Raw genomic sequence first — 15,261 nt, forward strand, 5'->3', positions numbered from 1 at the left:
TTAATGAGATAAAATCGGGTAGGTGAGCTACTAAATGTGCCATTAGCTGTTGCTGAATATTTCTTTTTATATTTCCAATGTTCGCGCTACATTGCTACTTCGGGATGTTTTCCGCTATACGTATACCACTAAATATTTCCGTTGACTTATACGCATCTTTCCGTTAATTTTCCAACAGTACTTTCTTCGATTTCCAGAATTTTGTAACTCGTAAAATGTACTAATTGTAATAAAACAATAATGCCTCCCGCGCTGATGGCGACGAACGATAAACATCGACATACGAGTAGTATCGATCAGTAACATACAAAATTCCAACAGACTTATCACTAATGCTTATTTTCATTTAACGTGCCATAAAATAGTATTGCGTTTTATATCTTTGTGGTAGACGTGAAAAATTTAGTGTTATATCTATTTTGGAAAAGATCCACTCAAAAATATTTCTATTATTAAACGAGTAAACTTCTATGCTCGATGTGTTGACTTATCCCAGCTCTACGGATTAAAAATAATTCAATTTAACATTTAAATCTACTTCCACCATAATTACGCTACAGAGCTCTATTTTAGAACAAGTTAAAAGATCATGGTGTAAGCAAAATTAACACAATTAATTTTTATTTAAAAATGTATTAAAATTTAACGAAATAAATGTCCTAATTTTTCAAAATTTTCTAGGGAAGACTTCCGGACACTCGATTCCACTGGAAATATTCCATAACCGACCTTCAGGAGAAGTGGCCCCTCTCAATACATTACCCATAACGGAAATAATAATAAATTACTAACAGAACTACTGTTATTTGTTTGTTCTCTGAAACTAAACTAGTAGTCAGAAAAGTCAATATACTCCTCTCAAAATAAAATCGGTTTACATAAAGTTTAATCTCGATTGTAATAATAAAAGCCGCTCACTGTGCGATACGATGGTAAACCTTGACCTCAAGGGCTCGCTGTAGACGAGGTCAATGTGATTAATACCCTGGTATCAGCGGCATCCTCATCAGTGTGTAGTCTACGCTCCTACTGTCAGCTACGCCATGTCTCCGTACTTTGCACTAGTACTCCTAGCTGCTGCTGTGCTGTGCCCCGCTGAGGCAGAGGTAGTACGCGTGCAGAAGTGTCACCTGCCAGGTACGCATCGTAGTTATCCGCCTTTCAGTGTAACACGCATAGATAAGGTGAAAATCAGCAGCAGGTTCATAGCACCTTCCCAAACATACATATGTGTATTTTGAATGGCCTGTTTTAGTCACCCTTGTAATGGAATTTCCGTATAGTAAATGTATTTATGAGCTTGTGCAATATAACACAGGCTTGTGAACACGGCAAATGCTGTAGTTTTTAGCTTATTCGAACTAAAATTGAACAAAATAGTACTGACACATGGTTGGACCGGTTCGCAGCCATTCTCCATCAATAAACAGTTTCAATTGTCTCAAAATGTGTCATTGTGACCGTTCGAATATGTGAAAATGTTTGTTTTACTTATCCCGTAACATAATATTGAACAAAAATTACGTGTTTTAAAAACTTTAATCAACCTAAAGCAACTTTGGACTATGTCAACACATTTATCTATATCTTTCAAAGTTTCAAGATAGCGGTCGTTCAGTTTGGAAAAGGAATGATAAAATTTAGGTGTCATAGAGCAAAATAGAAGTCTTCTAGAAATTCCCAGGTCGTTTACAGGCATGTTTGTTCTTTAGTGGTTTTTGTTCCCACCTGTTTTAAAAACACAGTAACACTGGGAAATTGGGATGAACAATATATTTACCGTAATTTATAACTGATTCAAATTAAACTTGGTTTAGATATAATACGTATACATTAAACTTCTTTACACCATACAAAAAAGGTTTTAATATAGCGGCCGGTAGAAATTTTGCAAAATATTTACTTAAAGTATGCCGTAACATACACAAAAATTAAGTTTTTATACACATGAAGCAACTTTATATAACAGCATTATTCAACATCTTTTAAAGTATCAAGAAAGCGGCTGTACAAACTTTGGAAAAAATGAATAGTTATATCTCATTATATATCATTAGGCATCACATAGCAAAGAAAGTATTTTAGAATTATAAACGTCATTTAGAACAACGCTTGAGATTTAAATGTTTTTTTTATATCACGTAAGTTTTCAAGATAGCGGCTGTGCAAAGGTTTCAGAAGTATACTATAACATAGGGAAATAGGGAATAACACGATATTTGCCGTATTTTGAAATGATTCAAATTAAAGTGATATAGGGAAATAGTTACACGCATTAGCCAGTCTTATCAAATGAAAAGTCTCAAAATGGCAGCCCGTCGAAGTTATGCAAAATGTGCATACAAGGTAATATCAATATTGATGGTATTTATGTGTGAATTTACTCAATACTGGATTAGTTAAGTCTAAGGATAGAAATTAACATTGTCCTTGATCCAAGAAAGGAAAAGGAACTACTGAGGAAGTTGGATATAGAGTGCTTCCCTCTCAAGGAGTGCAAGCAGTGCACAGTAAGGCGAAACAGCCAAAACTTGCGAGATAGGGCAGAATTAAAATGTTGTGTGTGGCTCAAATACTCTGTACTTTCTACTACTTTAAGTCCATTACAAAATTAAAACGTAACATAATTATTTTACCTTTGATAAACATAGTAAGTTTTGATTTTATGGAGACGTAGAATTAATCTATACTTTTAGTTAATAATTGATACGTAATTTTTCTTTTTGCATGTTTTAAACTTCAAAAAATCTAATCTATTAATAATATGCAATATTTTTGTTAAACTTATATATTAGCTATGCTCGTTTTTACCTACAATTTTTCTCAAGGTAGTTGTGATTAAGGAAAGGTGCCAGAATTCTTCAAGAAATGGATTTTATACACTTTTACTTAGTATTGAAAAATATTCATAGTAGCCTAATTTTAACTTCAGCCCCCTGCCTGGAGATGCTAGAAGCTAGCCCGTTCAAAGTCCTATTTGAATAAATGATAACATCACCGAATTAGTTCTACTGATAATGTATGAATAGAGTATTGTGCATCTAACATTTAATACTTGTTTTGAGTGTTATATTAGTGACGTGATTAGTGAGCAAAATATATTTTTTTAATTTCTAAATTTAAGCGATTTTAAGATTGTAAAGGTGGTGATTTAAAATTAAGGCAGCTTGTTTATTTATATTGGGAAATTTATTATTTTCATAGAGATAAGTTTATTTTCTTCTTGGAGAGGACAGTCACTAAATATAACAAAAATCCAGAACTTTATAGTGCTGTAAAAAACCTACTTAGTCAAAAAATCTATGTGATTTAATTTTGGCCAGAATTAACATTGCCCTATTGAACAAAATAGGTCTCTTGCAGTGTAAGCTACAAAACTCTTTGTCCTTCTACACAAAAGATGAACCAACAGTGGTTACTCTAAAATGCAATATCTCAGTGAAAATTATGTATGGCTATCAAGCAACTTTTGTATATCCTGACGGACTCTTTACTGTCCGTCATCACAAGAATGTTTTGCTGAAACCATTTTCTCAGTGCTCTGAACAATAAAAATTACATTGAACTGAGACGATTATGTACAGAAGAACTGCTTTTGCAACAAAACTGAATATGTTTCAAGAAGGCTACAAGATAAAAGTGAAAACTATTGATAAATTACAGAACCACGATGAACATACTGAGGAGATCCAAAATATGCGTGTATATGATGACTAAAACTGTTTGAACTTCCATATTTTCTAGTGAAAGAGTACAAGCCCTCATCACCTTATTTTAATTAGTCTAAAGCACAATATACAGCTTTAAGACGGGTGGTGAGTGAAGCAGGAATGTATATTTGACTTTCTTCTATTATCAATTAGCTAAGGCCAAAAAATATTGCTATCCAAGCACAGGCACTATAAACATAAGTAAAAAAGAAGCATCAGTTTCCATTCAAGGATTGTTGGACCAATCGTTGTCCAAAATACGTTGTCCAACGTTGTTGTAAATAGTTGTCGTAAAACATTAATTTTACGACAACTATTTACAGGAGTAGAAAAACCAAGAAATACTGATCCAATCACTATCACTATTGTTACCATTACAAGGAGATAATACAGAAATGTTACAATCTTCATCATAACTATCATTTACACAGTAAAGCTGTTGAGAGATCTAGTGCTTCAACAACACTTGGACCATTAATCCCTAACCCATTTTGAGAGCAAAGACTGACTTTCAAACACTGACACTGGACACTTGGGGTAATTGTAAAGTTAAATCATCTTGAGTTGAACTGTCATCTGCTGCTGTCTCCTCCATTTGAACTCTCCTAAAGTTTTTAGCTGTGGGTAGTAGAGGAAATTCACTCATCTGTTTTCAAAGTCCTGAGCATGATTTTCCGAACTAAAACTGCCAATATCTTCTTGAAGCTTCTTGAATATAAAAAAGTATTGCTCATGAAAAAAATATTTAGTAAACTGATAGGCATTCTGGACAATTTTTGTTTTTCTCTAGGTTCATACATAACAGAGTTATGAATTTTTTAGTTTGAACGACCGCCATATTGAAATGAAGTGGCTTACTAAGCTGGCCAGGGAACTCGTCCAGATATTTATAAGATCAATTTTTGTACCAAGCAAGTTTCAACTTGTTTGGGGTTTTTGGGACAATTATTTTTTCCACAAGGCACATTATTTAGCATATATTATATAGCTTTCAACTGCTGGTTTGGGTGGTGATTATGAATGGGCTGGGGATCATGTTCGTCAAGTTATGCTGAATTTATATATAAAATCAACCTAAAATGTTATCTGAAAGCTGACACATAAAAAACTGCAAAATCAAAAACATCTATGGGACAATCAAATTACTGTACCTACATATTTAAACGAATAATTCTTAAATATATATATATATTAAAATTGGGGAAAATTCATGAAAACTAAATATATATGCTATAAATAAGTATAGAAAGTCATAGCCAGGATTTCTTTAAATCTGAGCAAACAAGGGAAAAACCTGTTCATTCTTTTATAGAGGCAGTATTGTCCTCCAGTGGAAACAAAAACATTTTAACAAAATAAAATTATTAACAGCAGGAGGGCACAAAATTAATCCAGTTCCCAATTTATGTCATAAGTATAACATTTTCATTAAGTTTTTCAATAAATTAATGCCAATGATTGTTGAATATCTGAACTTAATTTGAAGAAAGAAGCTTTAATGGTTGTTATTGGTTAATCCTTTCTACAGCCTTCAAGAGTTGTTTGGAGTAGTTAAAATTGCTTTTTGAGAATTGTTTTTCTCTTTGATGTTATTAGTCTCAACTCTTTACTAGTGGTTTTCCTTGTTATTTCAAATTAGTCTGTAATCTCTAGTTGTTATTTATTTGTTGTCATTGTTAGTTAATTCATAAATATTTGAGTAATTGTTGAATTTTAGTATAAATTTGTTGATTAATTACACTGCTATAAATGTTTTAATTATCATGTAATCAAATTTTATTTTAACTAATTAATAGCATTGTTTTAACAACTTTTTTAACACCTTAACATACATCAAATTATAAAAGAGTATGCAATTTCAAATGTAACATTTTATTTGTAATTTATTAGTTATAAATACATCTAGACTTGAAGTTATGCTGCAATACTGACGTTAAGACTTGTAAAAAGTCTATAAGAATAAATTGATTGATTGATTGGTATAATCAAACAAATCTGGACCACCATAGTTAGTTAGTTACTGTATTTTAATTGGATTTAAAAGGACATAATGTTTTATTGTTATAACGCGTTTAAGTCAACGCATGTTGGAAACATTTTAAATTGCTTTGAAGTTATATATGTAAAAGATTACAATAATCAATTTTAATTTTAATTCTTTAAACAATTAAAAAATTAAAATTAGAAAGAATACATGAATGAGGTTATGGCTCCAATGTAAAGACTATTTTTTCATATTTTCCACGTAAGAATTAAATGAGAAGCACCTAGGAACAAACTGTCAAGGTTTTAAGTTAGCATATATCAGAATGCAAATAGCAAAACGAGCTGAGAGTGAAGCTGAAGCCACATTCCAGTGTATGAGTATTATAAGGTCGAGGGTCACTGCCACGCCTGCAAACCTCTCACACATAGCCAGGTAAGATTTTTACAAAATGGTGGATGTTGTTCATAAATTGGTTATTATTCCATAATGTAACTAAGATGTGCCATTAGTAAGTGACTGTAGTAGAGCGAATTCTAATATTTTAAATGAGTAAAGAAGAGCAACAACCAAAATTACAAAGAACAAAACAAAATCGTCTTTAACTTGCATGAGTAAAAACTTTTTTAGAGCAGTCTCAATTTAATTTTAAATTGAAAAGCTCTTTATGTTTTGAAAATTAAGTTTTCTTCATACTGTGGTGTACACTTCAGTAAAATAGATACATTGTATTTTCATATTTAGCAATAAAATGATGTCACTACACTAGGAAATCAAAAGCTTAGTTCCTACCCACACGCTTGAAACATATTTCTTAAGCAATTAATTATGTATAAGTTTCTACACATATCACAAGTTGTGTAGACTACATCCTGATACTGTTTATGTTAATGATATTGGTGCAGAGTACTTTCAAATATTCCCAATTTAGTAATGAATTATTCTACAAGTAATGAAAAATGTAATTATCAAATATAAATTTACTTACCTGTTCTGGCTTAAATATTTGCAGCAGATTATAATATTTGTAAATTAAGACTATATTTAATTTGTTATAAAATGATCCTTTGTCTGTGTATGGCTAATAAAATTACCACACTCAGATACAGCTAAACAACATAAATTATATGATTCCAAAATTAAGCTACAATTCATAAGTAGCATCCATTACAACCTAAAAGAATTAAAATAATAAAATTTTCAATTTTACAATGCAATATCACCAAATAGAGGATTTATATACCTTAAAACATAACATTTCTTAAGTGTGTACTATAATGTAATATACCTTCTTAAAAATAGATGTACATAATTACAAAACAATACAATATTAGACAAGTTTTTTAATTATAAATCTTTAATTAAAAATACAGACATAATTAAAAATAGAGATGTTTATAAAGAAAAAAATAAAACGCATTAAATTCGACAGCTGGTCAGAATTGCAAATAATTCATGCAATGCAAATGTCTACAAACTCTTCCCCCACACCTTAACCAACCCCTGCCACAGTCTAATCCCCATCTACCCTCTTGTAATTACTTTGGGGCTGTTCCAATCCCTTCTTAATGCAATTCCAGACATGCATGTCACAGCCACGAGAAGAGACACAACTTCTTACAACACTAACTTAGTTTGTACAACAAATTGCTTTTCTATACCATTCTTTATTCAAAGATTTTCTTCATACTCCTTCAATACATTGTTTACAATATTATACAAAAAATTGTCATTCACATTTATAATTACAAAAAAGAAAAAAAAACCGGAGACTGCATCATTTCTCAGAGATTGATTAATTCTCTTCATAATGGCAATACATTTGAAATAACTAAGACAATATTATTTAATGTTGTTTCCAAATAAATCAACCCAAAGTGGGTTATTTGAGATTTGTCTTGTTTTTACTAATTTTCTAAGGTAATTTTTTATAGGAACATATATTTCATTTTGTTCTTGTTGATATAAATTTCCTAAACAATTATATATAATATACAGTATTTATATAAAAACCGTTATTTTTACTAAGTGCTAAACTCAAAAGTTTAGTTCAGTTATCAATTTAATTTTTGCTTATACTCATAATGTCCACCAAAATATTAAAAAATTATCTTTAAAGTCTCAAAAAGCTTTTGTTTTTTTTTATGTCCCCACTAAATTGCATTGTGCAATTTGATATACAGGGTGTCCCATGAAGAAACGGAGAAACTGTCAGGACTTGTTCTTACGGTGAAATATAACGAAAAAAAGTTCATATACACATAGGTCCAGAAACGCTTAGTTAGCGAGCTATACAGGGGTGAAAGATTTCGCCCAGGATTTCAGTGCCACCGTTAAAAGGGAGCCCTATTAAAATTATTTTGGGCGTTATTCAGGACGTAAAATTTAAAGTATATTATGCAAATTGAACTGAAAAATTGAATAAAATTGGTACCAGACCTCTAGCTGCAGTAATTTTTAAGTTATCTGAAGAAATACGCAAAATTCGGTGTCCAAAAACAAATTTCATTTAAGTTTCAAGTAGATTAACTTTGTTAAATGTGTAACAAACACGTCAATTCTTTAAAAAAACTTGTAAAGAATTAATTTCTTACGATAATGATGTAAAATAAGCCCAGTAAAAATTATACGTAAACTTTAAGAAAATCAATTTTTAATGAAATAAAATAACGTACGAAGGATAGACAAAATCGGTTTACACTTTTTTTTCTTACTGAATGTACATCCTAATATTTGGGAGGAGAAAACATGTTAATTATTAAAAATATTATTGAAAATAATTATGTATAGATTTTATTTATAGAAACATTCTTCTATTTTTTCTAATGTATTACATACTAGTAAAAAAAAACTTTAGTGTCATAAAATATGAAACTTAACAATAATTGCGAATTAATTTACATTATTCTACAACTTTTGTAACAAAAATATTATTTTCATAGGTTGGCAGTACGTTAAGCTGTTCAACAATCACAATTACGAACTTTTTTGAATATTTTATACTGAAGTGTCATACAGATAAGTTAAGTGTAAATATTGATACAGTATAAAAATTAATATACCGTTTCAATTTTCTAATAAAGAATACCGACATAATGTTCTGTTACGGATATGCTAATGGAAATGCGGAAGCTGCTCGACGTGAATATCAGGAAAGATTTCCTGCAAGGCGGATTCCGAATGCGAAAACCTTTTCTTCAGTGTTTCAGTTTTTAAGAACGAATGGATCATTTCCAACAATTTCGTTTTCGGTTGAACGGCAGGCACATCATCGCGTTAACAATGAAACTTCAAGTGATTCAACATATTCATCATAGCCCGGGTACTAGTACGAGGCGAATTGCGTATCGCACTGGTTTATTGAGAAACAAAGTGTGGCGCATCTTGCGGTAAAGAGAGACTTCATCCTTTTCACCTGCAAAAGGTACAACATTTGCTGCCGACAGATTACCCTTTACGGTTAAACTTTTCTCATTGGCTTCTAGACAATGCTGATAGGGTGAATTCAATTTTATTTACTGATGAAGCAACTTTCCGAGAAACGGGTCCTTCAATTGTAGAAATAGTCATTTATGGAGCGAAGAAAATCCACATGGTACCGTAGAAACTTTTTTCCAACACAGATTTCACATTAATGTTTGGTGTGCCGTTATTAATGACAAAATTCTAGGACCATTCGTTTTTGAAGCAAACCTTACAGAAAATATGTACGAACAATTTCTGAAAAAAAGATTTACCGGCTCTTTTGGAAGATATCCCTTTACAAAAAAAATTAAAAATGATTTTCCAACACGATGGTGCAAACTCCTCATTTTTCTTTAGTAGCTAGAAAATCATTTGAATGCTAATTTCTTGAACTGGATTGGGCGTGGTTGGACCAATCAACTGGCACCACGATCGCCTGACTTATCGAATCCTTGACTACTTCTTATGGGGACATATCAAAGCTATGGTGTATAAACGTAAAGTTTGATACCATGGAAGAATTACTCGTTAGAATTCGCAACGCAATTGACAGTATAAGAAACAATCCAGACATTAATTCGCAGAGCCACCACAAATATTTTACGTCGAGCAGAGTGCTGTGTGCATTGTGAAGGAGGGAATTTCGAACAGTTACTAAACTAAGGTTAGTTATTTTGTTAGCATTTATTTTTTTTTGCAATAGTAAGTGAAAATAAAAGGTTTATAGAAATCTTTCACCTGTATAGCTCGCTAACTAGGCGTTTCTGGACTTATGTGTATATGAACTTTTTAGTTATTTTCACTGTAAGAAACAAGTCCTGACAGTTTCTCCGTTTCTTCATGGGACACCCTGTATATATGTATGTAATGGCTGATAGGACATTAATATAATTCTTTTTATTTAATATTACTTAGATACATCATAACATCTTTGATGAGGTTATTAAAGTTAATTAATTAACAGACCTAAAAAAGTTGCAGCTTTTTAAATATAACAGTTGTTGTTTGAAAATAGAAAACTACAATCCCTAAAGTTTAATACATACTTTAATTGTACAAACGATTACAGAAGAGAAAAAGTAATGGTGAGATAGATGGTTCTAAAACTCCCTTAAAAAATTACAACAAACAGAAATAAGTAAAGATAAGTTTTACAGTCAGAAATAGTTAATTACCTCAAAATTGGTTTCAAAAATTTCCCAATTGACTACATGTAATCCAGAGTTAATTTTAAAATAAAGATAATACTTTCAACAGTATGTGATGTCGAGATAATATTAAAATTTACTAACTGAAAGCTAAAATTCATATAGTTTTAAAATGAAAACTGATAGAAAATAACACAAAAACATCAATCAATTTTGAACCATACCGCTGATAACTGCAAGAAAAACACAATGATAACCAAAAGTATAGAAGAAATTAGATGCAGAAAGAGATGAAGAAATACAATAATAAATATGCACTTGAAAGAGGAGATATAAACACAAAGCATTGCACAGAGGAGTGTGGAGGAAGGGTGAACAGTAATGCAGTCACACCCCACAGTCTGAGTGACTCCATGGGCCAGGGCAGTGACTGTACGAGTAATGTGAGGGTTAGATAGATGAATTGATACTTTGTTACGTGTAGGAGGTTACACTTTAATTAAATTATTTACCCATTGCTGAGTAAAACAATTTACACTGAACAGTTATTACTGCTAGTAGAACTGCAGTACTTGTCACTGCTAGTTTTGCTTAGATAAATATTTTTATAACTCCATAATTCTTAAGGCTAAACAAATAGTCTTTATTTAATAATTACAAATTGTATAAAAACCTTCTGTTCTTTCAAGAAAGTGAAAATCATCTTTTCTATCATTAACCTGTATCTGACAGAAGTGAGAGTACCAGGCCTAGTATACACACTATTGTGTCCATACGGATACATTGTGCTAATTATGAGTTATGATTTTATTATAAATAAACAATTCCAACACACAAAAAAACAATTCAATTGATCGTATAGAGATCAAAAGTTATAAGAATATGTAGCCAACAAACACACTAGATATATGTCACACTGTGTATATGTCTCACTAGATTTAAAACACATAGGATGTTACACCATTTTTTGTATAATAATAAAATATAACTCTACTTACATAAGCTGAAAGAGTATATTTTATTGTTGAATTACACCTTTTTAAGCAAATCAAGGAAAATCTCTATGTCTTAAATCATTTATATATAAAAATAATTGTTAAATGATCGAAAAGAAAACATGGAACACAGAACATTTTAAGACGAATTGTTCTATTTGAAATATTTGTACTTGAAACAAACAAAAAATAAAATGTGTACCAAACAGCTAATATATATTTACAAATTAAAAAATTTATATATTAATACAATTATACATTTTTAGACAAACGACAAAATAAATATAAGACTTAAGATATATAAAAGAGGCAATAATATAAAAACTGTGAAAATGAGAATGTTTGCACTTTTTGAAATTACACTGATTTTAGTTTGTAGCAGCTCCTCATAATATTTACCTACATTATGCAAATAAGATAAAGTGCAAAAATGTTAAAAAAAGATATGTTAGTAAAAAAGAGTTTTTACGTTTATACGAGTAATTAATTCATAGTGAACAAAATAATTAAGTATTCATAATTAAAATACATAATTTATTACATAATTTTAAGAATGTTTAGAGGTAAATTTATTTTTTTCCTTTTGAATCAGATTTGGTTTGGTTCACCTCAAGTTTTGTTGTAAAGGTCCAAATATTTCTTTAACTAGTAAATGATTACATTAAAATTATATTACAATATAAGTCCTAAAGTACATATTATACATTATATATGTATTAATGGAAAAAAAACAAGCAAAAAATTTAAAATTGAAATTCTCAAATGTTGATCAAACAAATAGTCCCTTCTTATAAAAAGTGTATTGGACAAACTATACTTACTCAAATAACCATTATATACATGACTGTTGTATAAAAATGAGTTTGGCCTGCTTTTCGCTCCGCTTTCAGAGCAATTTACTAACCATTCTTGACTAGTAGTTGTTCCATACAACATTCATGGCAATTTTTCATCAAAACCCATTTTGTCTAAAGATTAAATTGCTAACCTAGCACTTAAAGATGCTTCACAACTGTTGTATGGACAAATCATTATAAACTCAGTTGTAGTGACCTCGTTACACCTTGTCGCTAGTTTTTACTTAACAGTACTTATAAAAACGATTGCACATCTCGGGGTTAACTCATCTATCCCAGGCCTTCCCGAATTTAACAAAAATATTTAAAACCGTCTCAACTGTATCAATTTTATTGAATTTAGTGATAAAAGGAAGGAAGCTTCAATACTTTAACAGTTTAACCCATCTAATTACACTAAACATCATTTTCAGTCAGCTAGCTAGAACTGTTTGTTTTTTTTTTCTTTGATTTACAAGATTCAGTAATTATAATAATAAATATCCCTCTTGGCACATTTAAAAAGAAAGGTAGATTTTGTTTGCAGTCATCATCATCTCGAATTAATAATACCAGAACGAAGATGTATTAACAGTTTTGAAGGTTTATCTATATATAATGTTATTAGTATGATAATTTTGTAATGACTGTCATTTCATATATCTTTAAAAGTTTTGAAGCCCGCAATCTTCAAACCTTATAAATAGTATAACTGCTCTAAATAACTCCTTAAATGACATATGATAAAATTTTAAGCAATTCAAATTTTATGTTTCAAAAAGAAAAAGGCGCCAATAATAATTTTACAGATATGTGTTCTAGACTGTATATTATTCAACTACAATAGATAAACTTAACTTCACTGATGTGAAGCTTATAAAAAATGGGAACAAAATAATTAGCATATAAATTATGGAAATTTTATTAAGCCTTACTTAAAATGTGTGTTTTAAAATATTCTCTCAAAAGTTAAACCGTGGATGGTTGGTTCATACAACAACTAAGTAGCAAAATTTTTAAGTTGAAAACTAATAATGAAACAAATGGTTTACAAGTGACCCATAAGTACAATACTGATTTAAACTGGAGCTTATTTTCCTGACAACAACAAGGATTTAAGAGAGAACTCTGGTCAGCTGCCTCGCTTTGAACATGGGACTAAAGTTTGAAACTGTGTTATAATAAGACTTGCTCAAATCTATAAAGGTTTCACTCCAGAAACTTAGATTTTAGTGTTTAAATGCCAATGGATTGTTAAAAAAAATACAATCATCTGTTAATATAAATGGTTCATAATTTATATTAAATACAGTAGAGTTTCTTATGAGAAAATCCATATCTATATATATAAAATGAAACTGTTCGTGTGTAACAGCATCACTCACAAACGGCTGGACGGATTCGCCTAATTTTTTTTTTAATTTGTTCGTCTTGATCTGTAGAAGGTTATAGGATTACTTTTTTATCCCTTTCCCGATTCAGGATTCCGCCCACTGGTTACAGAAATACCGTAAGAAAATGCATTGCAGCAAACATATGTTATTAAGTGAAAGAGGTCTTTTCAAATTTTTAATCAGCTGTTCTTTGTAAACATATATAATGCGACAAAAAATATATTTATATATAAATTTCTTTACACTTATAGTTTTTAAAGCATAGAGTAAGCTTAAGAGAAACGACAAATTTTGTTTAAACTGTTTCTGCAATCATAATATATAAAAATGAATGTTTGTGTGTTTGTCCTTTATAGACTCAGAAACTATTGGACCGATCACTATGAAAAATTTGTATTTTTTCTATGTAGAAGGTTTATACGCAATTGCCCATTGATGTAACTAACCACCAGGCTGTACTGCAAGATATAAAAGTTATCAAAGCGCCTGCACATTATAAACTGCAATTACAACACAGTAGTTACGTATATTAAAATATCCAAACACTATTTGAAGGCAAAGAAATATACGGGCAAAGCTTAAGAGACGCGTGCGAAGCCGCGGGAAACAGCTAGTTTACATATAAAATGATCAGTACAGTATAATTAACTTATAAGCTATAGAAATTATACTTCAAAATTAATTATTTTTGTACTAAAAATACAATGTCTGTATATACACATTTAACATTATTAGAAAATTTGTTCTCATAATATGGTTATAGATACACAAATACACATACAGTACATTAAAAGTTTTGAGCCTATACCTAAAGAGTGTTAAAATACGATGTCCAGTATCTTGACTGTTCCGTCCCACTGTGCAGCAGGGAGCTCTGCTAATACTAACAACACAACATCTAAAAGACAATTCACAAAGATTAAATAGAAAGCTTCCATCTAGGGAATCAACTGATTCAAATGACAGTGTAGTTGTAGGCAAGCAAACTACACTGCCTAAGTTCACAGCAAGCATTCAGGAGCATAATGAATAAAGAAATTTAAAGCATGGGGTGACTCTTGTCACATAAAGCATTGTAACTATTGGTTAATATAGTAATGTACACTCAGATATTTCAATGCAGGCACCACAACCATTACCACTAATTTTTTTATTACGTACTATATAAGCTTAGATATGTATCTTATACCCACATAAACCAAACAAAATATTAAACACAATATTCTTAAAGTATTATAGCCTATCACATTTAAAGATTAATGTTTTATAATTTTAATATTACAAAGAGAATTAATAATTTGACATCTAGGAAAGATTTTAATAAAGATTTAATTACAGCTTACAGTAGATCTGCCTATGTAGTATTTATGATGTAGGGGTTGCTAAACAAGAATAAAATGATTGAAATTACGTCTACTAATTAAATCAAGACGAGAAATGAACTAGACTGTGAGTTAAAACTTGAAGTAAATCTTCTTATATAGGACATGAAGTACGAGTTGTTAGACCATAAAGGAATGTTTTCAAGTACTTTCACTCACGAAGAATGTACAAGTGTGTGTTACAGCTGACAGTAAATCTGCCTACGTAGTGCATGATGTAGGAGTTGCTAGACGTGAACAGAATGATTGCAAGTACTTCCACTAAATTAACCATGCTGAGGAATGTAGTAGAGTGTGCGTTAACAGCTGGTGGTAAATCTGCCTATATAATACACAAAGTATGAGTT

The 15,261-nt window shown here is 30.6% G+C and overlaps 1 protein-coding gene across 4 annotated transcripts in view; it reads left to right on the forward strand.

Moving 5' to 3' along the window:
• Window positions 1–982: 982 nt before the first annotated feature.
• LOC124357344 (MD-2-related lipid-recognition protein-like) overlaps window positions 983–15,261 on the forward strand; it is a 37,478-nt gene continuing 23,199 nt past the window's right edge. For 3 of the 4 annotated variants that reach the window (XM_046809052.1, XM_046809053.1, XM_046809051.1), the window contains exon 1: window positions 983–1,137. In XM_046809052.1, coding sequence (XP_046665008.1) covers window positions 1,044–1,137 — 94 coding nt within the window. In that variant the 5' untranslated portion in view covers window positions 983–1,043. Of the gene's footprint in view, window positions 1,138–2,318; window positions 2,347–15,261 lie in introns of those variants that run through there. The other variant, XM_046809054.1, reaches the window with a different exon arrangement.

The sequence above is a fragment of the Homalodisca vitripennis genome, chromosome 3 (genome assembly GCF_021130785.1).
Source record: "Homalodisca vitripennis isolate AUS2020 chromosome 3, UT_GWSS_2.1, whole genome shotgun sequence".
Lineage (NCBI taxonomy): Eukaryota > Metazoa > Arthropoda > Insecta > Hemiptera > Cicadellidae > Homalodisca > Homalodisca vitripennis.